At 50.2% G+C, this 24,046-nt stretch overlaps 1 protein-coding gene and 1 long non-coding RNA gene across 2 annotated transcripts in view; one reads left to right on the top strand and one right to left on the bottom strand.

The window, feature by feature from the left end:
- Window positions 1-24,046, top strand: part of LOC104655002 (E3 ubiquitin-protein ligase RNF213) — a 122,584-nt gene that overhangs the window by 72,521 nt on the left and 26,017 nt on the right. The window contains 17 exon segments of the mRNA XM_030923792.1: window positions 111-3,485; window positions 3,487-3,714; window positions 5,225-5,361; window positions 5,752-5,847; window positions 7,462-7,580; window positions 8,681-8,800; window positions 9,250-9,395; window positions 9,741-9,888; window positions 10,159-10,294; window positions 13,515-13,706; window positions 15,206-15,351; window positions 16,821-16,975; window positions 18,190-18,402; window positions 18,696-18,877; window positions 19,509-19,629; window positions 22,799-22,899; window positions 23,009-23,191. Of these exon segments, the coding sequence (XP_030779652.1) occupies window positions 111-3,485; window positions 3,487-3,714; window positions 5,225-5,361; window positions 5,752-5,847; window positions 7,462-7,580; window positions 8,681-8,800; window positions 9,250-9,395; window positions 9,741-9,888; window positions 10,159-10,294; window positions 13,515-13,706; window positions 15,206-15,351; window positions 16,821-16,975; window positions 18,190-18,402; window positions 18,696-18,877; window positions 19,509-19,629; window positions 22,799-22,899; window positions 23,009-23,191 (5,798 nt within the window).
- The window catches only part of LOC115894881, a 62,085-nt gene continuing 46,317 nt past the window's right edge, over window positions 8,279-24,046 (bottom strand). Inside the window, exon 2 of the long non-coding RNA XR_004055105.1 lies at window positions 8,279-11,000. This is a non-coding gene — a long non-coding RNA (uncharacterized LOC115894881). The remainder of the gene's footprint in view (window positions 11,001-24,046) is intronic.

Here is a 24,046-nt window from a genome sequence, read left to right as displayed (position 1 = left end):
GCATTTTTCATAAAGGTCCATCCAATATAGATAACGTGGAGGGTTGAGACACAAAAGCATTTCTTAGAAAGTTTTCTTGTAGTCATTTCATTCATGTCTCTCCTTTCCAGCGTACACATGTCCCGCAGTTCAGTTTTCTTGACATCTTCCCAAAAGTCACCTGCAGGCCTCCCAAAGAGGTGATAGACATGGAGCTGAGTCCCTGGAGGAGTGACACAGAGCCTGGGATGGATCACTGGGAGTTCTGCAGCGAAACTTTCCAAAGACCTTACCAATATTTAAGACGATTCCATCAAAACCAAGACCTAGACATGTTTGCGTATCAAGAAGGCTCCGTGGAAGGCACCCCGGAGGAATGCCTCCAGCATTTCCTGATTTACTGCGGGGTAATAAACCCATCCTGGTCAGAGCTTCGGAACTTTGCTCGGTTCCTGAATTATCAGCTCAGAGATTGTGAGGCCTCTCTCTTCTGCAATCCACGTTTTATTGGCGACACACTGAGAGGCTTCAAGAACTTTGTGGTGACCTTCATGATCTTTATGGCAAGAGATTTTGCCACACCAACACTCCACACCTCTGACCAAAGCCCGGGGAAGCACATGGTCACCATGGATGGAGTTAAGGAAGAAGATCTAGCACCCTTCTCTCTCCGGAAGAGGTGGGAGTCGGAGCCTCACCCATACGTTTTCTTCAATGACGACCGCACCACCATGACGTTCATCGGCTTCTATCTGCAACCCAACAGCAGGGGCAGTGTCGACGCCATCAATCACTTGACTAGGAAGGTCATCAAGAGAGACGTCATGACCATGGACCTGTATAAGGGGCTGCTGCTCCAGAGGGTGCCCTTCAATGTCGACTTTGATAAACTGCCCAGAGATGAAAAACTTGAGAAGCTCTGCCTGACCTTAGGGATCCGCTGGGTCATTGATCCGGACGAAACGTATGAGCTCACGACAGACAATATGCTTAAGATCCTTGCCATTGAGATGCGGTTCCGGTGTGGGATCCCGGTTGTCATCATGGGAGAAACAGGCTGTGGCAAAACCAGGCTTATTAAATTCCTTAGCGACCTGCGGCGTGCTGGTGCTGATGCTGACACCATAAAGCTGGTCAAGGTGCACGGAGGAACAACCGCAGACATGATCTACTCCAGAGTCAGGGAGGCTGAAAATGTGGCCTTCGCCAATAAGGACCAACATCAGTTGGACACCATCTTGTTTTTTGATGAAGCCAACACAACGGAAGCTATAAGCTGTATCAAAGAAGTCCTGTGTGATCGTACGGTGGACGGCCAGCCCCTGGCTGAGGACTCGGGCCTGCATATTATAGCTGCCTGCAACCCGTACCGGAAGCACTCTGAGGAGATGATCTGCCGTTTGGAGTCAGCTGGTTTGGGCTACAGGGTGAGTGCGGAGGAGACGGCCGACAAGCTGGGCTCCATTCCTCTGAGGCAGCTGGTGTACCGAGTCCACGCTCTGCCCCCGAGCCTGATTCCTCTGGTGTGGGACTTTGGACAACTGAGTGATGCTGCTGAAAAGCTCTACATCCAGCAGATTGTCCAGAGACTGGTTGACTCCATCAGCCTAGATGAAAACGGGACTCGTGTGATCACAGAAGTCCTCTGCGCCTCTCAGGGTTTCATGAGGAAAAGAGAAGATGAGTGTGGCTTTGTCAGCCTCAGGGACGTGGAGCGCTGTGTGAAAGTTTTCAGATGGTTCCACGAGCACAGCGCGATGCTCTTAGCGCAGCTGAATTCCTTTCTCTCCAAGTCCAGCGTCAGCAAAAATCACCTTGAGAGAGATCCCGTCCTCTGGTCCTTGGTGCTGGCCGTCGGGGTGTGTTACCACGCCTCTTTAGAAAAGAAAGACTCATATCGGGAAGCCATTGCCAGGTTCTTTCCAAAACCGTATGACAACAGCAGGCTGCTTCTGGATGAAATAATGCGGGCACAGGATCTTTTTCTGGACGGCGTACCTCTGAGGAAAACCATCGCCAAGAACTTGGCCTTGAAGGAGAACGTCTTCATGATGGTCATCTGCATCGAGCTGAAGATTCCCCTCTTCCTGGTGGGGAAGCCTGGCAGCTCCAAGTCCCTCGCCAAGACCATCGTGGCCGACGCCATGCAGGGCCCGGCCGCCTACTCGGATCTCTTCCGCAGCCTGAAGCAGGTCCACCTGGTGTCCTTCCAGTGCAGCCCGCACTCCACCCCACAGGGCATCATTGGCACCTTCCGGCAGTGTGCCCGCTTTCAGCAGGGGAAGGACCTGCAGCAGTATGTCTCCGTGGTGGTGTTAGATGAGGTGGGGCTGGCGGAAGACTCACCCAAAATGCCCCTGAAGACTCTGCACCCGCTGCTGGAAGACGGATGCATTGAAGATGATCCCGCCCCCCACAAAAAGGTTGGCTTTGTGGGCATCTCCAACTGGGCCCTTGACCCTGCCAAGATGAACCGGGGCATTTTCGTGTCACGTGGCAGCCCCAACAAGCGAGAGCTCATAGACAGCGCCAAGGGCATCTGCTCCTCAGACAGCCTCGTCCAGGACCGAGTCCAAGGGTACTTTGCGTCCTTTGCCAAAGCCTACGAAACGGTGTGTGAGAAGCAGGACAAGGAATTCTTTGGGCTTCGTGACTACTACAGCCTCATCAAAATGGTCTTTGCTGCAGCGAAGGCTTCAAATAGAAAGCCTTCCCCGCAAGACATTGCACAGGCTGTCCTTAGGAACTTCAGTGGCAAGGATGACATCCACGCTTTAGACATCTTTTTGGCCAATTTGCCTGAGGCCAAGTGCTCAGAGGAAGTCAGTCCCCTGCAGCTGATCAAACAGAACATCTTTGGGCCTTCTCAGAAGGTGCCAGGTGGACAGCTGGAAGATGCTGAGTCCCGCTACTTACTCTTGCTGACCAAAAACTACGTGGCACTGCAGATCCTGCAGCAGACGTTCTTCAAGGAGGACCAGCAGCCGGAGATCATTTTTGGTTCTGGTTTCCCCAAGGACCAGGAATACACCCAGGTCTGCAGAAACATCAACCGTGTGAAGATCTGCATGGAAACAGGCAAGATGGTGGTGCTCCTCAACCTGCAGAACCTCTACGAGAGCCTCTACGATGCCCTCAACCAGTACTACGTCCACCTCGGCGGCCAGAAGTACGTGGACCTCGGTCTGGGGACCCACCGCGTCAAATGTCGGGTTCACCCCAACTTCCGCCTGATCGTCATCGAAGAGAAAGACATCGTGTACAGACACTTTCCCATCCCCCTCATTAACCGGCTGGAGAAGCACTATGTGGACATCAACACGGTGCTGGAGAAATGGCAGAAGAGCGTCGTGGAGGAGCTCCGTGCGTGGGTGGAGAAGTTCATCAACGTCAAAGCAGAGCATTTCCTGAACAGGCACAAATACAGCCCCTCTGACGTCTTCATCGGCTACCACTCAGACGCCTGCGCCTCTGTGGTGCTGCAGGTCATAGAGAGGCAGGGTCATAGAGAGGCCCTTGACGGAAGAACTTTACCAGAAGGTGTCTGAGGAGGCCAGACTGATCCTGCTGAACTGTGCTACGCCCGATGCCGTGGTCCGGCTGAGCGCCTCCTCGTTCCCAGCGAAGTCGCTGTCGCAGGAGTACTTCTACAGACAGACACACAACTCCTTTGCAGATTTCCTTCAGACGCACCTGCACGCGACAGACCTGGAGCGCCACGCCGTCTTCACAGAGGTGATTGTCTTTCTGCACTCGTACCCTATCCTCTGTCACCCAAGAGTCCTAAATCCCTAGCGTCAGGGTTCAAGATTCCTCCCCCGGCAGTGGCTGGGGGTCCTGCAGGCAGATGCTGAGACGCTGGGCTCTCCTCCGTGGTAAGTGTGGGGAGAGCCACGTATCTATGTAGGTCCAGTTAACCAGGTGCTGAGTGCCTGGGTCTGTGCAGTGCGCCATGCTGGCAACAGCACCATACACGATGTTCACACCAACAAATGAAGTACCATGTGCCAGGACCGGGCCGAGGGCACTCGGGATGCAGAGACGACTCTGCAGCTCTTGTCCTTTGTTAGCGTTAGGGAGTGTGGAGAGACCAGTACCTGATCAGATGCCATCAATATCATATGATAAATGATGTGCTTAGAGGCAGCAGGGAGCACTGCAGACCAGGATGCCAGCTCAGATGAGATGTTCCCTAGGAGAGGCCCCTCGCTGATGGGGAAGAATGGCGGGGAAGGGACTGTAGGCTGAGGGCCTTCTGTGGGCAGGGCCGCTGACAGCACTTAGGGTTCCAGGCTGTGAGTGCTGAGATGGGGCGACGCGGTGCAGTCAGAACTGCTGGAGGGCCTCAGTGGCCCTGCGGAGCCGCATCTCAGCCCTACAGAGCGGGCGCTGGAGGCACATGTGTCTCCCTAGTTGGGTGAAGGGAGTCTGATGAAAGGCTGTTGTGGAAAAGACAGGCCAGTGGGGAGGCTGCTGGAACGGTACAAAGGAGAGGAGCAGATGGAACCGAGAGGTACTTAGGAGGCCATTTGGCAGGGCCAACACTACCACCCAGCGAGGGTGTGGGGGGCGGAGGGGTCCACGGCGGCTCCCTGGACTCATTCTTAGATGAGTGGACATTGCTGCATCATTACAGATAACCCAGAAACGGACAGCAGGTTTTGGGGGGCCAGTGATGACGTCCGCTGGGGACAGGTTTTGATGCATTGTGCAGTTGGACGTAGGAATCTGAGCTCAGTGGTGAGGCTGGGCTGGGAGGCAGGGATTCCTGGGCTAGAGCAGCAGGTCTTGAGGAACTTTTCGGCTTGCACTGTGATGGGGGAGTGACCTGTGGGGCAGGAGAATTGCTGACATCTGGGGGAAGGGGGCGGTACCAATCATGAACTCCATTTGAAAGCATGAAGTCGGATTATAACAGGAAATGGCATTTGTGCTGAGCCCTAAGGGATCATGAGAATCTCAAGTAGGGACCAAGCAGGCAGAGGCACGGGCCTCTGGGGAGGAGAAGAAGGCACCCTCAGGGCAGGGTGGGGTCGTCTCTCCAAAGCCTTTGGCCCTGTAGGGCCTCCCGGCCCCAGTGCTGCCTTGTTTTGGGAAACTCCTTTGGGTTTGGATTCTGTGCCGTTGTGTGGCAACTGCACTGCACTGAACATCTGCAAGTTTTTGGGATCTGTCTAAACCTAGCAGCAGACTTGCAACCTTTCCTTGAATTCTGGCAAGTAATTTGCATTTCCTAACTTTGTAGATCACCACTTTCTCCAGGCTGCTAACAAGTCACGACTGTGAAATTTTAGAATCGGAGGTCACAGGCAGCGCTTCGAAACTCACACTCCTGTGGCTGCAGCGGTTTGACACGGAGTTCTCATTCCTCAAAGAAGTCCGGTGAGGTTCCCTGCCTTCCCTGCCCTCTCCCTCCCCAGCCGTGGCTGTGTGGCTTCTGCCTGGCAGTGGTGCCAGCGCTGGTTAATGAGTGCCACAGTCACGTGACCGTGGGATGGATCCTTGTTAAATTTCTCCCGGCGTCCCTCTCATCTGCGTCATCTTCTGCAACGTGGTGTTTGGCCTGACATCCTCCTCCGAAAGCATCGTCCTCGGACCTCGTTAGGAGACATTCGTTGGGTTTTCTCCCCTGGACTATCTGTTCTTACAGGAGAAAATCCCACCTGAGTCGCTGTTTCTTTGTAGTCTTTATGTTTCTCATCACTTGGGGGAATTTTGTTATCCATTTTTTAAGACAGAGAACTCGCTTGAATAACTTCCCTTTTCTTTCAGAAACTGTTTAACGAATACAGCCAAATGTAAAATCCTCATTATTCAGACAGATTTTGAAGATGGAATCCATAGTGCCCAGCTCATTGCCTCAGCTAAGTATGTTTTTAGTATTTTTCTCAGAAACTATGTAAAAAACTCAAAACATAGGAGGTCCTAGAGCATTTCTTCCTTGAAAACAGTATAGTATCATAATCAATATAGAAATAAAAATAAGAACAATTCTTCTCCCGCCTTATTCCCTGAAGTGGGGATTAGGGAAACTGAAGAGAGACAAAGCGGAAAAGCCTACTAACATTACAAAATTAGCGGAATGAGCCCAGGCAACAGAGCAAGACCTCACTACTAAAACAAAATGAAATCATCAGCCTTCCACAGCGCACCTCTAGTCCCAGCTGCTCAAAAGGCTGAGGTGGGAGGATCACTTGAGCCTGGGAAGTCAGGGCTGCAGTGAACTAGGATTCCACCACTGCAGTCCAGCCTGGGGGCCAGAGCGAGAGCCTGTCCTCCCCACAAAAAAAGTGAAATGCGAGAAGTGTAAATAATGGAGCGTGAACAAGCTATAAAAGCACGCCTTTGAAGCCTGTGTTTGTAGACATGTTTTAGTCATCATTAATTTTGAATTATAAAATTTGAATTTATTTCAAGTTTGAGGGAAATAACAGTAGGTAAAGGCTTTTATTCCTATTTATTGGATTTTTTTTTTGTTTTTGTGTTTTTTTTTTTTTTTTGAGACGGAGTCTCGCTCTGTTGCCCGGGCTGGAGTGCAGTGGCCGGATCTCAGCTCACTGCAAGCTCCGCCTCCCGGGTTCACGCCATTCTCCTGCCTCAGCCTCCGGAGTAGCTGGGACTACAGGCGCCTGCCACCTCGCCCGGCTAGTTTTTTGTATTTTTAGTAGAGACGGGGTTTCACCGGGTTAGCCAGGATGGTCTTGATCTCCTGACCTCGTGATCCGCCCGTCTCGGCCTCCCAAAGTGCTGGGATTACAGGCTTGAGCCACCGCGCCTGGCCTCTATTGGATGTTTTTATAGTATTTGTAGGGGAAGTCTGACGCTCTTAGAATTAACTATGTGCCTTTATCACTTAAAGTAAAAGTGATTTCTGGACCTTTCTGAAGCATTGGATACCATATTTCAGTGGCCCAGATCTCAACAAGAAACTGGCTTTGGCCATTGGTCATCTGGAGGGAATGGCATTGCGCACAGAACTCTTTGTTGAAATGGAAAGGCCCACTGGGTACAGGGGCTGTTTCCTGTAATCCCAGCTACTTGGGAAGCAGAGGCAGGCAGGAGGATCGTTTGAGGCCAGGGGTTTGAGACCAGCCTGGGCAACACAGCAAGACCCCCATGGCTTAAGAGAAAAGAAGGAATGGACAGTTCAGCTGGCCTCACCCTTAGGTGCACTGGGGCAGGCCCATTGAGGAGCACAAGATGGGGTTTCTGGTCAATAAAGGAATGCCACTTCAAAGCAGAGGACACAGGAACGGGGAAGAAAACGAGCCTGCTAAGAGAAGATTTCTCATCCCCCTGTGAGAGAAGAAACCACGATCACAGGAGTCTGAAGTTATGTAAAACTCCTCGGAGCGGGTGGCTGAGACTGAACCAACAGCTCAAAGCCTTCTGCAGCTGCACAGCTTTGCTTTGTTTATTTGCTTGTTTTTTTGTGTGTGTTTGTTTTTAAAATAGGTATTCTTTTTTTCTCTCTTTAAATAGGTATTCTGCTATAAATGAAATCAACAAAATACAAGAAAACGAGGACCGTATCTTCGTCTATTTCATCACAAAACTGTCCCGGATGGGAAGAGGAACAGCCTATGTGGGTTTCCATGGAGGTGAGATCAGAACATCGTCAATTTATTTATTTATTTTTTGAGATGGAGTCTTGCTCTGTTGTCCAGGCTGGAGTGCAGTGGCTCCAGCCACTACAACCTCCACCTCCCGTGTTCAAGCGATTCTCCTGCCTCAGCCTCCCAAGTAGCTGGGATTACAGGCATGCACCACCACGCCCAGCTAATTTTTGTATTTTTAGTAGTGACAGGGATTCACCATGTTGACCTAGATGGTCTCGATCTGTTGACCTCGTGATCCGCTCACCTCAGCCTCCCAAAGTGCCGGGATTACCGGCGTGAGGCACCGCACCCAGCCCAGTGAGCATATTTATTTAAGTAATGTTGGAACTGTTTCTCATTTGGTTCTGCGTTGTACAAGTCTGAAATTAGAATATTATTGTTAACTTCAAGAGGATTCTTTCCAGATGCAATTAGATTTCTTACCACTGATTACTGTGAAAATGTGAATCCTGGGACGGGAGGCTGCGTGCAGCCTGTCCTGGACTGACTGTAGGCAAGCTCCTCACCTCTTAGCATGTGGGTCACACAGAGCGGAGACCCCTGACTCCCGACGTACACTGCAGGAACTCACCGATACGCCTGTTTGGCGGGGAGGGAGAGTGGCGGGCGTTGGGCTATCTTCAGATCTCTTTTTTCCCAAGGAATGGTCATCAGCTATTTATGACATAGAAAAGTTGGTATTCCAGAAACAGGAAAGGAAGTTTACTCGAATCATTTCCTGGAGAATGGAAGGCAGACCTTGCCAGTGTCCCCCACCCCTCACTAACTGTGATACAGCAAATACAACAATGCACAGGTGAAAGAACCACAGGCCTTATCCACGCGTGCTTCCCACACCTGCCATTGCAGGTCTTACCGTTGCTGTTTATGTTGAAGTTGTTGACGTGCGCAGCATCGGGTCTTGTATAGTAAAGGATCGGGTGGTTTCTGTGCAGGCCCATTCCAGGGTTTCAGCTTCAGGGTGCCAGTTACTCATTTTGCAGCAAGGTAACGACAAGCCAAGCTGTGCAGTGTTCCTGCTTAGGGCTGAGCAGCAGCCGGGAAAGACACGAGACGGTTGTGGGTGGCTTCACTCTTCACAGGGCTGTGGCAGTCTGTCCACATCGATGACCTCCGGAGATCCACCCTCATGGTTTCAGATATGACCAGGCTGCAGAGTGTCACCATCAGCCAGCTGTTCGCGCCCGGAGACTTGCCTGAGTGTGAGTCAAGAGGCGGAGCCTCTGGGGAAGCGGGTGGTGGAAGGGCAGATGGTAGGTGTGGAGCATGATGTGCACATGGCACTAGGAGCAGGGCCACCATGTGTCGTCCCTCAGCAGGAACTCGGGGACACGTGCAGAACTGACTGGTAGCTCATCATAGAGCACCAGGGCCGAGCAGGTGCGCTTACCACAGGCTGAGGCAGAGCTCTGTGAGCAGGCCAGCCATGGAAGTGAGCGCCTAGAACACGCCAGAGCCCAGGCTGGAAGGAAGGGGCTGCCTTGGGGGCTGATCTTCATGACCGTGATTTCTCATCTGCGGACCCATCACCAGAGCGGGGGCCAGGGAAGCCTGCACTCGGAGCTAAGCACACAGACTCCCAGATGGCGCCGCTGCCAGTCCCCATGCCACTTTCTGAGCGGTAACACAATCACGTTTTCTTCGACTGCAGTGGGCTTGGAACACCGGGTGGAAGACGGCCATGAGGAGGCGATGGAAACGGAGGCCAGCATGTCAGGGGAGGTGGCAGAGGAGGCCATGGAAACAGAAAGTTCTGAGAAGGTGGAAAAGGAAACCTCTGAACTCGGAGGCAGTGATGTAAGTTCTGATTCTTGGGACCCCCCCTTGTGCTGCTGGTGACGCTTCCGAGCTGCCTCTTTATGCTTTTGCACTGGGAACTGGAGGAGCCGCCACCACTGCACGGGGGTGAGGATGGCGCCCCACTTTCCTCACACAGCGACGGTCTTGTTGCTGGTTACTGGGGGTCAAGGGCATCTGCACAAGCAGTTTGGTGGGGGGTGGGGGTTGGCGTCCTTCTTTGTCCATGAGGACCGCCGCCCTGTGCTGTTTGCTGCATCGAGACCCTCATTGCATATGGGTGGTTTGGCTTTTACCCACTGTGTAAGTGGCAGAAACGGGCGACCTAACCGTCTCCACCAATAGGTGTCGATCCTGGACACCACCAGGCTGCTGAGGAGCTGCGTGCAGAGCGCCGTGGGCATGCTCAGAGACCAGAATGAGAGCTGCACGCGCAATATGCGGAGGGTGGTGCTCCTCCTGGACCTCTTAAACGAGGACAGCGCGTGCCGTGGTATGAGCCTCCCCACCCTTCTTGCCCCTGCCCCAACGTGGGCTCTTCCTGAGGAGTGGGCATCATTTCACTGCGTGTTGGGGGACCCTCTCAGGTTTCCATGGCTCAGCAGAAGCAGTGACACAGTGGGAATCTAAGAGCATCTCTCAGATTTTGCTCTAGAATTGGCCTGGCCAAAGGACTTCCCTTTCTGCGGGGGTGGGTCAGAAGCACTCCAGAGCCAACAGCCCAGCCACGGCATGCTGAACGTCTGTCTCTGCCTTTGTACAGCCTGTTTCTTGCGGGTATCCAAGATGCGCCTCAACGTCCTTTTAAAGACGCAAGAAGAGAGCCAGTTGCACACTCTGGAGTGGGTGGCGAGAGAAGCCTGCAACCAGGACGCCCTCCAGGAGGCGGGCACATTCAGGTACTGTGACTAAAGGAAGGAGGGAGTGACTCCAATCTGGTGGCAGCATGGGGACCTGCCTGCGGGCATCGTCTCTCCATCCGAGCCATGGGGACTGTTTCTTTCTAAACTTCTCAGCCATTCAAAGCTGTAATTTTTTTCCCCAAGAAGCACACAGTAGGTCTGGACAGTGGCCAAATGGCAGGTGCTGGACTCTTCCTCTACTTTTCTGTGTTTACAGTTTTGCATACTAAAAACTTTTAAAAAGCGTATCTGTTCTTAGAATAGAACATTTACTAACATTTATGTTGTTAACCATAGAAAGGGCTGCTGTTTTCAGTTATGAAGTTAAAATGATGTGCAGAGCAGGCAGGGGACAGGCAGTATTTTCCCAGTCCTGCTGTTTGAAGAATGGTAACAGCAAAACCAGGATCCAGCAGCACCATTCACTGCCATGGTTATTTTTCTGTCACCCATGGGACTAACCTTGATTATCCTGGATGTGGCCGTGTGTTGTGGAGGAAGGAGGGGTGCTCTGGGCCCCAGACGGAGGGCCTCTAAGACAGACTCTCAGACTTCCTGCCTGACAGCCTAAGAAACCAGTGACTTTGTTACTTGGGCCCAGCTTTCTCATCTCTAAGACAGCGGACCTCCTCCATGAGTCCCTTCCAGGTTCAAGCTTCTGCGCCAGTGATGGGTTCGCTTTGGGCCTACGGCCAGGTGTGATCTGCAGGAGGGAACGTGAGGAAGAAGCGGGGTGAACAGGAATGGGGGCTTAGGGAGGAAGAAGTGGGGTGAATGGGAATGGGGGCTTATGTACGCCTTCCTTACGACCAGAGATTTTCTGATTCTACTTTTTCTCTAGTTATCCTTCATTTCTTTTCTTGTCACGCCTTCTGAAGGGATTTTAGATCAGAAATATTTTCATTTCCCTCGGTTCCTCCTTGTGTACTCTTATTGATGCTTTTTTTTTTTTTTTTTGGAGACAGAGTCTCACTCTGTCACCCAGGCTGGAGTGCAGTGATGTGATCTCAGCTCGCTGCAACTTCCACCTCCTGGGTTCAGGCGATTCTCCTGCCTCAGCCTCCTGAGTAGCTGAGACTACCGGCACCCACCACAGCCAGCTAATTTTGGTATATTTAGTAGAGGCGGGATTTCACCATGTTGGCCAGGCTGGTCTCAAACTCCTGACCTCAGGTGATCCACTCGCCTCAGCCTCCCAAAGTGCTGGGATTACAGGCGTGAGCCACAGCGCCCGGCCTGTTGATGCTTTTAATCCCTGACTCCACTTCCCGGGACCAGCCCTGAGTCACTGAACCTCCTCAGTCTGCTCTTCCCAGCTCGCTGTTCATGCAGCACTAGGTCTGGCTTCGTCACATTCCGTGGTCACCGTGAGGCCTGCGTAGCCGCTGAGTAGTGACCAGACCTGCACCCTCAGCTCAGCTGCCCCAGGGCCAGCAGCGCCCTGACTACCACAGTTCACCTCCCCTGTGTTCTGGGGGACTAGAGTCATTTGTCCTCTTGGGATTAAACAGCACAAATCCTGAGAGTCCTTTGTGTCCCGAACTCTGCCTGCCTGTCCAGATACAGCAGAATCAGGCTCAGCGACTCCAGATACAGGAACCAGGCTCAGCTGTTCCTGCCTCTCCCAGCGCTTGGGTTTTCCTTCTGCCTTTTGTGTTCTGCGACTTTTCCCAGTTGGCTGTTTTCTCCTTCTGGTCACTGGGATGCTTTGTTTTCTCAGTAGACATTTTAAAATTCTTGCCAGTTTCCTGTGTACTATGTATTTTTAAAATATAAGTATTTCTTTTTATTCTCTTCAAAAGAGAGGCTTTGATTTTCCCCCAACATTATTTACCTTGTGGGTTTTTTTTGTTTTTTGTTTTTTTGAGATGGAGTCTCAGTCTTGTCCCTCAGGCTGGAGTGCAGTGTCGCGATCTTGGCTCACTGCAACTTCTGCCTCCCGGGTTCAAGTGATTCTCCTGCCTCAGCCTCCTGAGTAGCTGGGATTACAGTCACCTGCCACCATGCCTGTAATTTTTGTATTTTTAGTAGAGATGGGATTTCACCATGTTGGCCAGGCTGGTCTCGAACTCCTGACCTCAGGTGATCCACCCACCTTGGCCTTCCAACATGCTGGGATTAGATGTGAGCCACCGCGCCTGGCCACCTTTTAATTCTTATCCTTTACACAAGAATTTTGAAAGAGTTTTTATTGTTACATGTAAATATATACAACAAAATATATATAACAACAAAATGTCTTGTAGTTAACCAATTATCTTTCTGTCTGCCTGTCTGTGCATTCACCTATCCATCCGCCTGCCTGTCCATCCACCCATCAGTCCATCCATCTATCTATTCATCCACCTATCTGTCTATCAGATACCCAGATCTAGTGTACAAAAACATCAACAGGAACAAATACTTAGTTCCAGATAAACATGTGCCTTCTTGTTTAGTTTGATCTGGGACAAATTTATTTTGGTCTCTTCATCTATATTATAGTCTATCCACATCAGATTTGTAAAATATTTTTCTTCCAAATGGATTATCATAATTTTATTTATTTAGAGAACCTCGATGACTTGTTCTGAAAAATAGTTACATACAAAAATTATGCAGCCTTGCAAAAAATAAAGCAGATAGGTGTGGTGGCTCACATCTGTAATCCCAATACTTTGGAAGCCTGAGATGGGAGGATTACTTGGGCCAGGAGTTTCAGACCAGCCAGCCAGGGCAACATAGTGAGACCCCATCCCAACAAAAAATAAAATTAAAAATTAGCTGGAGGTGGTGGTGCTGGGCGTGGTGGCCCTGTCTACTTGCACGGCTGAGATGGGAGGATCGTTTGAGCCCAGGTATTCAAGGGTACAACGATCTATGATTGTGCCACTGCACTGCAGTCTGGGTGACAGACTGAGACCCTGTCTCACATATATGTTTTAAAAATAAAAATAAAGCAAACACTACTTCACCCTTCCAGTCACCTAATGACAGTTGATTAGATGTAGAATTAAGTTCCATTCCAGTTCTGCCTCTCATCTTAGACATTTTTATGAGTCTGTTTTCTAGGACTTAAAAATGATGAAAATGTCAAGTTCCTGCCGTCGCTGTAGTGTGGTAATTAGTAGACTAGTTATTTTGTTAATGCTCAAGAAGGAACACAATGTGAAAAGATGGCTGACCGCCATTATGGTTCCTCTGAGCCGTGGTGGCCAGTCTCTCTCCTGTGCTGCAGGCACACCCTCTGGAAGCGGGTCCAAGGTGCTGTCACCCCTCTGCTGGCGAGCATGATATCGTTCATCGACAGAGATGGCAACCTTGAGCTACTGACTAGGCCAGATACTCCTCCCTGGGCAAGAGACCTTTGGATGTTTATTTTCAGTGACACGAAGCTTCTGAACATTCCTCTTGTGATGAATAATGCAAGGTGAGTGGAAGGCTTTCTTTCCCTGGGGAGAGAAACTATCAGAACACAGCAGGACCCTAATATGCTCTCCCAAGTGCTGGGTGAAACGCAGCCCTCAACTTCAGAGCAACGCTGATGTGGGCGCTTTCTGCAGTAACAATAGGAAGTTTGGCCGGGCGCGGTGGCCCACGCCTGTAATCCCAGCACTTTGGGAGGCCGAGGCAGGTGGATCACAAGGTCAAGAGATCGAGACCATCCTGGCCAACATGGTGAAACCCGGTCTCTACTAAAAATACAAAAATTAGCTGGGCGTGGTGGTGCGTGCCTGTAGTCCCAGCTATTTGAGAGGCTGAGGCAGGAGAATCACTTGAACCTGGGAGGCGGAGGTTGCAGTGAGCTGAGATTGCACCACTGTACTCCAGCCTGGTGACAGAGCAAGACTCTGTCTCAAAAAAAAAGAATAGGAAGTTTATGAAGCTCCAAGACATTTTTATCTGCACCCTCCTCATTTCCCTGCTTTCAGAGCACTGGTTCTAGCCAGACCCAGTGTGGTATGGCATGGAGAAGCTGCGCTTAGAACAGCCCGGCGATCTGTGCTGCTTCCCGCTGTGATCTATGCTCCCTCCCCCGTCCCTCATTCCCTGGTGGAGCTGCACAGCCCCCATCCCCTTCCCCAGGTCTGATGCTGTGGGGCCGAGGCTCAGCTCCCAACAGCTTCCACTTCGGCTTTCAGGGGCTTCAATTCTGGATATAGATTAATAAAGAATATAGAAATAAATGTGCCCAGGCTCAGTGACTCATGCCTATAACCCCAGCAGTTTAGTAGGCTGAGGCAGGAAAGTTGCTTGAGCCCAGGGGTTCAAGACCAGCTTGGACAACATAGTGAGACCCCGTCACTACAAAAAACTTAAAAATTAGGCATAACGTGGTACGCACCTGTAGTCCTAGCTACTGTAGAAGCTGAGGCGGGAGGATTGCTTGAGCCCAGAAGTTTGAGGTGAGATATGATCACACCACTCACTGCACTCCAGCCTGGGTGACAGAGACCCTATCTCAAAAAAAAAAAAAAAAAAAAGGGGGGGGGAGAAGGAGGGAGAGAGAAAGAAAAGAGAGAAAGAAATGGAATTTGAATTCCAGTGGAAACACTTATTTAAAAGACAAGGTGCTGCTGTGTTCATGAAACAAAGACTGTCTAACAAGTTGTGCTCTGTTACAAGTTATCAAAGAAAGACAGGTTCAGGAACCAGAAGACTTGGTTCTGCTGGAGATTTTGGGCAACACACTTGACCCCTGCCAGCCTTGGTTTGTTTTTGTTTTGCCTGTAAAACAAAGATTGCATAAGCTAGTTCCCTAGTTCTGTCTTAACAGAAACCCCGGACTGTGAAATAGATCAGGGCTGTCTGCCTGGCCTGTTGGCCCCTTGTTTTTGAGGCCTGAGAGGAGCTGGCATCAGTGGCGGGTCTTGTGTTTTGAGTGACGTCTCACAAACCCTCTTTGTACTGTCACTCACCTTACTGCAGACATAAAGGTGAGATGGCCTACATCATGGTGCAGAACTACATGAACCTTTCCGAGAACGCTTCCAACAACGTACCTTTCAGCTGGAGAATCAAGGACTATCTGGAGGAGCTGTGGGTCCAGGCTCAGTACATCACAGACGCAGAAGGTGAGGCTACCTCAAGACAGGTCAGATTCAGCACAGGTCAATCACAAAGGGATTGCCTGACAGTGAAAAGCAGGTGGGTGGCTACCATTGCAAGGTGAATTTTGCATTTTAGTTTTCACACTTTGTACAGTAGCATCCAATTTATCTCACTGTGTCATTTTAAAGTTTCTGTTGAAGGAGTGAGAGGCCCCAGCAGGACCAGAACCCTTCGGTCCTATGGCAGCGGGAGCCCGTGAAATGGTTTTTAGTGCCGTGATGGCCAGGTATATAGTGAAATGGGATGTGTTCTGGCAAGAGGAGGACTGTCATCTCTACCAGCTGGTCACTCCCATTCTGGGCCTTCTCAGACTGGGGCACTGGACTCAGGAGATGCCCCCAGGGGAGGCGTTCTCAGAAGGCACGAGCGCCTGGAGTATCCCCTACTCCCAGCTGCCCCATCAGGAGTCACAGCCCAGACACAGTGCTGGACTCTGCTGCCGGATGCCAGAGGATTTGCCATAGTCCAGAAAACCCAAGGACAACGCAACACTTTTGCAAAAGCTATCTTTCATACGTGCGGCCACCTCTTCCGCGTTTACTTATCCACCGCCTGGAAGACTCAAGGTGGCCTTTTTCTAGGTTACCATTCTGCCACTTTTTCTGAACAAACTCAAAGCAGTCTCTCTCCTCATGACCATATTCTTTTCTCAGGACAGTACCCCACTGACCCTGCTTTTCTATGACAGCATGCGAATTAGGGGCCACAGCCCGCCCACTAGAAGCCAGATCTTTCCAGCTTGCATGGTCTGTGACGCCAGCCCCTGAAGAGCAGCCCACTCATTCCTGATTTACTTGGACCTGGGGGTTCCTGAAACATGCTGTGACCTATAGCCATGCAACATACAACTCAGTCTTATCTCAGGTTTTTCTCTTTGGCTGTTTCTGACTTAAATTTGACATGGCTTCCACCTTCTTTTATTTTATTCCACTGGAAAAATATCCCAGGCCAGACGCAGTGGTTCACAATACTTTGGGAGGCCAAGGCTGGCGGATCACCCGAGATCAGGAGTTGGAGACCAGCCTGACCAATATGGCGAAACACCGCCTCTACTAAAAATACAAAAATTTAGCTGGGTGTGGTGGTGCGTGCCTGTAATCCCAGCTACTTGGTAGGCTGAGGCAGGAGAATCACTTGAACCTGGGAGGCGGAGGTTGCAGTGAGCCGAGATCATGCTACCTACTGCACTCCAGCCTGGGCAACAGAGTGAAACTCCATCTCCAAAAAAAAAGAAAAAGAAAAATATCCTAAAAGTCTAGACAGTGACTATTCCTTCAGTTCCCTACAAAATCAGGCAGTTGGTGCCCCTTTGTCTACGAGCTCCCCTTCGACAAGAAGTCCCCTATTTTCCTTCACTCCAGCGCACCCTGGAGGCAGGGGAGTGTCATGACTTAGACGCACTCCAGGCCACTCCTTGGTTTCCTCTCTGCAGGACTGCCAAAGAAGTTCGTGGACATCTTTCAGCAGACTCCTCTGGGCAGGTTTCTCGCCCAGCTCCATGGAGAGCTGCAGCAGGAACTTCTTCAGTGTTACTCGAAGGACTTCATTCTCTTGACCATGCGTGTGGCAACGGAGGAGGAGTTAAAGGTAGGTGTTTAGATACTGGCTAAGGGTCAGGTGTAGAGCTTGCACGATGGGGACTGGATGCAGACACAGGATGTTTCTTCAGCTGCCTGGAGCTGGTGCTGTGAAGTCTGGGAACAGAACATGGTCTGCGAAGGGTGCTGGTGGGTGAAGGGGCCATCCGGTCTCCTCTCAATGTTCAATGCTGCACCCTCAGCCCACCACCCACGGGCTCCTAAAACACGGAGCTCTCCGGAAACACGAGAAGACCTCCAATTTCCCTGACATATCTTCTTTTTAAATGTTAAATTTCTCTTGAAAAAATTAAGGTAAATGTGTAATTAACTCTATAGGGTAAGAACAAGTAAGTGAAATTCAATAGAAAGTCATACTTTTGACTACCTAAAAATTTTAAACTTCAGTACATAAAAAAGGAAAGTGACAAATTGAAGAACACCTTACAGCCAATATGACTACAGGTTAATATTCTTAGGAATCAATAAGAAAATACCCTAAGTTTTAAAAAATGGGTAAACCTTATAAAACAATTTTATAATCATATCATTAAGCGTATCAACATCCAGGAAACATTTTAAAAATTGCTTAGCCTTACTAATAATAGCAAATCAACACAACAGTTTTTAGATACCATGTTTATGTATTCATTTTGCAAAGCTCTTTTTAAAAAAGGACAGCTGCTGGCCAGTGCTGCAAAGAAAGGGCCAGGCCACGCGGCTGACAGTGGTGTGCACAGCGGGCGCCCTGCAGGGCTGCCTAGCAGAGCAGTCGAGAACCTCATCTGATCTGAACTGCTGACTCTGTCCTGAGGAAACTCCTGGAGACGTGGACAAATATTTGGTTACAGGGATGTCCTTTTCAGCTTTGCTTCTAAAAATAATTTAATTGTCCAGAAATACAGGATGGGCAAATTAAAGTATGGCCATAGGATGGGTTATTGAGCTGCCGTTAAAACCATGTTTTTCAAGTATACAAGTATACTCAGTCATAGAGGAAGTTCATGATGTCATGTTCAGTGGCAAAAAGCCCAGAAGACACAGTGACCTTAACGTGGGAGGAGAGGCAGATAGAAAACTGGACAGAAGCAAACGAGACAGAATAGCATGCGTGGTTTCTAATATCCTCTTGTATGGTTTTCCAATAGTTCTGATTTTCCACGGGGAAAACATACCATTTTTGTAATTTAAAAATATATTCTAAAAGCTTTTTTGTAATCCCAGTTTCTGCAGATGGCTCTGTGGTCCTGCATTAGGGAACTGAAAGCGGCGTCAGAAGCGCCCGAGGAAGAGGTTTCCTTACCGTGGGTGCACCTTGCCTACCAGCGTTTCAGAAGCCGGCTGCAGAACTTCTCCAGGATCCTGACCATCTACCCTCAGGTTCTCCACAGCCTGATGGAAGCCCCTCAGAACCATGAGCTGGCTGCATGTGAGATGGTACGGCCCTCCTCCGCCTGCCCTGAGCAAGCCGTTGGGGTGCTTCCAACTCCACTCGGAATGGAGAGCTTTGGGGGCTGTGTTCCTAGTGGGAGATTTCTTCACAAGGCACGTACCTCGGCTTAATTCAGAGATGTTAAGAACACATCTCACTGACGTTTCCCACATCCTAGACAATGAAAGATTAGGTCACAAGCCTGGGACACAAGTATACACGCAGCTAACCGCCAGGGCCTCTGGTGGGCTGGTGGGAGGGGCAACGCTCAGCCACGCCCTGCTGTCTGTCTCCCCAGACCCTGGACGCATTTGCCGCGATGGCCTGCACGGAGATGCTGACGAGAGACACCCTGAAGCCCAGTCCCCAGGCGTGGCTACAGTTGGTGAAGAATATTTCTATGCCACTGGAGCTCATCTGCTCCGATGGGCACATGCAAGGCAGTGGGAGCCTGGCCCAGGCTGTCATCAGGGAAGTCAGGTGAGACCCAGAAGCCATCACCCGCTGCTTCATCTGGCATGTGCTCACCAGGAGCCTGCCAAGTGCCAGGCACGTCCGTGAGGAAGACTGGCAGGTGCTCCGGCCATGGGAGGGGCTCTGTCCTCACTCACTTCACGTTTGCCGAACCCTCAGTGAGTGCCAGGCATCCCATTAGGGTGCTGGAGACACGAGTGGCAGCTGTGCATTCAGGGAGCTCACTGTGTACTGAGGCCGTAGAAAGACAAGTGGGATATTGTGACACCGTGTGAGGAATGCTGTGATAGAAAGGACACCCAGCGCAGGGAGGCGCACGGAGCAGGACAGGCCCTCGGGGCCAGAGTCCACTTCCCTAAGGAGACAGTTCTGTGAGGGGCTGTCAAGGCGAGGTGGGACCTGGCAGGCGCAGGATCGTGCCGTGAGCAGGCATGCAGAGGCATCGAGTGGGACACCGAGTCCCAGCTGAGCGTCTGAGGGCGTGAGCTGGGGGCGGGCCAGGAAGTGTCACATAGGGCTTGCTTGTAATCCTAGCTGCCGGGCCTGGACCCCAGGTCCTCATCTCTTCCGTCTCACTCCTCGTTTTACCTTTGGGTTCCTTGGTGGGAGCTGAGTGAGTGACGCCCTCTTTTGACAGAGCCCAGTGGAGTCGGATTTTCTCCACCGCACTCTTTGTGGAGCATGTGCTCCTAGGAACCGAGAGCCGGGTCCCCGAGTTATGCGGGCTGGTGACCGAGCACGTCTCCTTACTAGACAAGGTGAGTACCTGGGCTGGCCTCAGCACACGCATGGATCCACCCTTTTCCAGAAGGAAGAACAGCGCTGACACTGACCCGCAGCCGGGAGACGCTCTTTTGGCTCTGACCGTTTTGTCTAGATGTGCAAAGGAAGGTGATTTCATCCCTAAGCCATTATATTTTCCATGTTTAATTGTTTAATTATTTACCCTCTGCTGATTGCTAAGTCAGAGTGTGTCATTTAGAAGCGATTCCAGGAACTGTGTGCAGAAAGGGGCTGACACAGGGAACATGCTTGTGAAACCTTTGGGAGGGATAACCTGGCCTTCGGAGTGATCCCAGAACAGACCACTACCTGGCCGCCTGTGGGAGCTGTCACATTGTCACAGTCATGGAGACAAGGATGTCGGAGAATGCCACTGGGGTTGGGGTCTTCAAAACAGTGCTGTCAGCAGAACCAAGGAACGGGAAACCACCATGCCCTTCATAAAACTACTAATGTGGGGTGGTCTCCTGCAGAAAAAAGCCTGTGACCCTACAGTGATGCACCTCTGTGACCATGCAGTGGTGTCCAGCACCAACAGCCACTCAGCCAAACACGGCCTCTGCTTCACCCGCACCCATGACCTTCACGTGAGCGCATCCAGAGCCCTCACTGCCAGGGGGTCTGGAAGAGGCAGCGCTGGCTGTCCGACATTTGGAGCACAGGAAGGTTTACTAAAAGGAGGCCAGCACAGATGCTGGATGTGTCGACCCTGACCTATCAGGACATCAGCGACTGAGACACAGTATCAGCTGATTTCCCACCCAGGACGGGTGTGAGCAGCCCAAGGCTAAGGTACCAGCTCCCGGAGGCTGGCACAGAGTCAGGTGCCCAAGCTCCTTCTGTCTTGTCCCTTTGGTGTCCCTAATGTTCAGCTTCCATCCTGTGGCCTGGCGTCACAGCCTGTGGGACAAAAAGCAGGGGAGGTGGAGGACAGGCCATTTTCCTTAAGAGCCCAACCCTGGACACGCACACACCACGCCAGCTAGTGTCTCATGATCCTCAACTTGGGCACTCGGCCTTACCGAGCTGTAAGAAGCTGAGGAGTTTTTCATGGTGTGGTCATATGCCAGGTGGAACTTGGAGTTCCTTTGATAAAGGAAAAGGTGGAGAGAGGGTAGGACACAGCCGGTGCCCCCCGTGCTGCCCTTTCCCCACACCCACACAGCATGCAGCCTCTCTTAAGTCTCCTCATCACGTCCCGGACCTCTGGGAGATGCACAGGGCTTTCAGCCAGGTCCAGCGTGGGTCCTAAGGGCCAGGTGCCCATAAACCCGAAGGTAAAGGGGCTAACCCCTGCCTGCTCACATGCTCACAGGATTTAGGAGGTTAGGACCATGGGGAGGTTTTTTTGGTGATAAAATGGCCTCAGAAACTTACTGGGTTTCTGGTTTATTTCCTTCCAGTCAGATCTCTGTGCAAGTAACCACAGCCAAAGACCTTACCTCGTTAGTTTTCATGCTGGAAGCCTGACTTGTATCCCTCCCCAGCCCCAGCTGAAAGGCAGCCCCTTGGGACCATCTGAAACAAGAGGCTTGGGGGAAAGCCCTGCCCTTCACCGTGAGGCTGGCTCCCTCAGCCGGGCAGGAAGTTGTTGATGGAACTGCTGCAGGATGGCATGGGTGGGACTGCAGGCATGCCTGGCTTTTAGTTCTTTTGGATATATACCTTGAAGAGGAATTCCTGGATCATTTGATAACTCTATGTTTAACTTTATGAAGAAGCACTGTATTATTTTCCACAGTGACTGCAGCATCTTACATCCCCACCAGCCAAGCACCAGGGTCTGAATTTCTCCACATCATGGCCAACACCTATCTGATTTTTTCATAATGGCCACAGTGATAACTCATTGTGGTTTTTATTTGCATTTCCCTAATGACTAGTTATGGTGAGCATCCTTCATATGCTTGTTGGGCATTTGCTGTCTTCTCTGGAGAAATGTCCATTCAAGTCCTTTGCCCATTTTTGAATTGGGTTGTTGACTGACAAAGTTATTAGGATATTGAAAATACACACATCACTTCCAAGTAAGATTAATCCCAGGAATTCAAGGATGGCTCAAAATAAAGAAAAAAATCTGTAAATGTTATCAGTTACATAAATTAAAAGATAAACTCTAAATGATCATTTCAAAATGTAGAGAGAAAGCATTTGATAAAATTATTTAGAAAGAAATACCCTTGTCAAACTTGGAACAGAAAGGTACTCTCCTTGAGCTCACAATGCCCAAGGTAGACATAATATTAAGATGTCTATACCAACATCATGCCTGCCCATCAAATTCCGTAAGCACAGCCATTAAACTGTCTTGTACAGTGATAATGTGTATTGCCTTTGAAGATGTATATTGCCTAAAAAACGGTGTTTCCACTTCCAACTATATCCTAGATGAACTCATTTGCTCTCAGACATATGCGAGAATGTTGAATACAGGACTGTCAGGAATTGGAAAAAATCTAAATGCCCATTAACCAGCAGATGGGTAACTGGTATCTTCATCCGTGGGTACAGGAGTGATCTGGACCTAAGGTATCATGAAGAGAATGAGTTTCAGAAGCCTAAATACAGTGTGATATCATTGATATTGTTTTAAAACATTCAAAGTAACATTCAACCCCATGTTGAGACATGCTTACAGTTATCCTAACATATCCTAGAAATCTAGAAATGTAGTTACCTCTGGGGAGGGAGGGAGGGAGGGATGTGAAATTGTAAGTTTCTCTAAAAAAAAAATTATCCCAGCAGCTTGGGAGGCTGAAAGAAAACGTAAAAAAACTAAAAATGTTTACAAAATGATCTAAAGCAAATATTCCAAAAATGCTGAGATTTCTTAAAGCTTGGTGGGGGGTATACAGATGGTCATTATTATTACTTAGAGTATGAAATCTCTTAATAGTGGGAGGGGAGGAGACCTTAAAAAGAAGAGGGAAAATCGTAACTTGAGAATGTAGTCCCCTGACAAGCAGCATAATCACAAAAAGGGCATTCAGAGTTCAAGTGCTAAACACAGAATCACAAAGGCCTCGCACCTCACACGCATGCGTCGCAGCCCTGACTCTGGTGTTCCCTCTGTTGCCTGACCTGGCCCCTGGCTGCCCTCAGCCCTCCCCACTGCTAATGACCCCTGTCACTGCCTTTCTTCAGTGTCTTCGAGAGAACTCCGACGTCAAGACGCACAGGCCTTTTGAGGCCGTGATGAGCACCCTCTGTGAATGCAAGGATAGAGCCAGCAAGACCCTCAGCAGGTGAGACCTTAGGTTTGGATCCGTGAAGGCGAGAATTCTGAACCTTTTGTGGTTTTCACTTCTGGCCAGTTTCTCTGCTTCAGAACTGACTGCCCTTCTTGGATTCTAGGTTTGGGGTCCAGCCGTGCCCCATCTGCCTGGGAGACGCACAGGACCCCGTCTGTCTGCCCTGTGACCACGTGTACTGCCTGCGCTGCCTCAGGTCCTGGTTTGCCCCAGGGCAGATGATGTGCCCCTACTGTTTAACCGACTTGCCAGACAAATTCTCGCCAACTGTTTCCCAAGGGCACAGGTAAAACACCCCTTCTCTCAAGAAAGCATCCTTTTTTTTTTTTATTTTCCTTTTTTGGCAAACACAATATTCAGAAATATAAACTCTATTAACCTTCATTTGGTAGAAAACCTGACCTCAGAGAACTATCAAAAGAGATGCCACTGTATGTACTTTCATAAATATCTAGTATCTCAAGATTATTCTTCCCCAAGACATATACATATAGATTTGAGAGAGAGCAAATACGGAGGAACTAAGCCAGAAAGTCATAACAAAGGTCCCCACCAGAGGCCCAAGGAATTTAGGTGCCACTCTTTTTTTTGGAGATAAAGAGTCTCACTCTCTTGCCCAGACTGGAGTGCAGTGGCATGATCTCAGCTCACTGTTACCTTTACCTCCTGGGTTCAGGCAATTCTCCTGCCTCAGCCTCCCAAGTAGCTGGGATTACAGGCATGCACCACCATGCCCAGCTAATTTTTGTATTTTTAGTAGAGACGGGGTTTCACCATGTTGGCCAGGCTGGTCTTGAACTCCTGACCTCAGGTGATCCACCTGCCTTGGCCTCCCAAAGTGCTGGGATTACAGGCATGAGCCACCACACCTGGCCGACACCACTGGTCTTAATGCATCAGTATTATTCACAGTTACTGACCTGAGAACCAACCCACTCCTTGTCTAGCTTTTTGGAGGTGGTTAAAAGCAGCTCTAGCTCTCTGGACTCAGCAGGCCTCAGCCCTGCTCTGTGAGTGGTTGGTTTTCTTTCCTTCCCCTTCCCTCCCTTCTCAGGCCTCCTAAAAGTGGAGCACCAGGCAAGCCCAGTGGGTGGGTTGACATACTTTGGGATATTGAAGAGTACTGTTGGCTGGTCCTAAT

This window comes from Rhinopithecus roxellana, chromosome 19 (assembly GCF_007565055.1).
Source record: "Rhinopithecus roxellana isolate Shanxi Qingling chromosome 19, ASM756505v1, whole genome shotgun sequence".
Classification (NCBI taxonomy): Eukaryota; Metazoa; Chordata; class Mammalia; order Primates; family Cercopithecidae; genus Rhinopithecus; species Rhinopithecus roxellana.
Note: the sequence above shows the minus strand (reverse complement) of the source record. Positions and strands in the feature narration are given on the sequence as shown.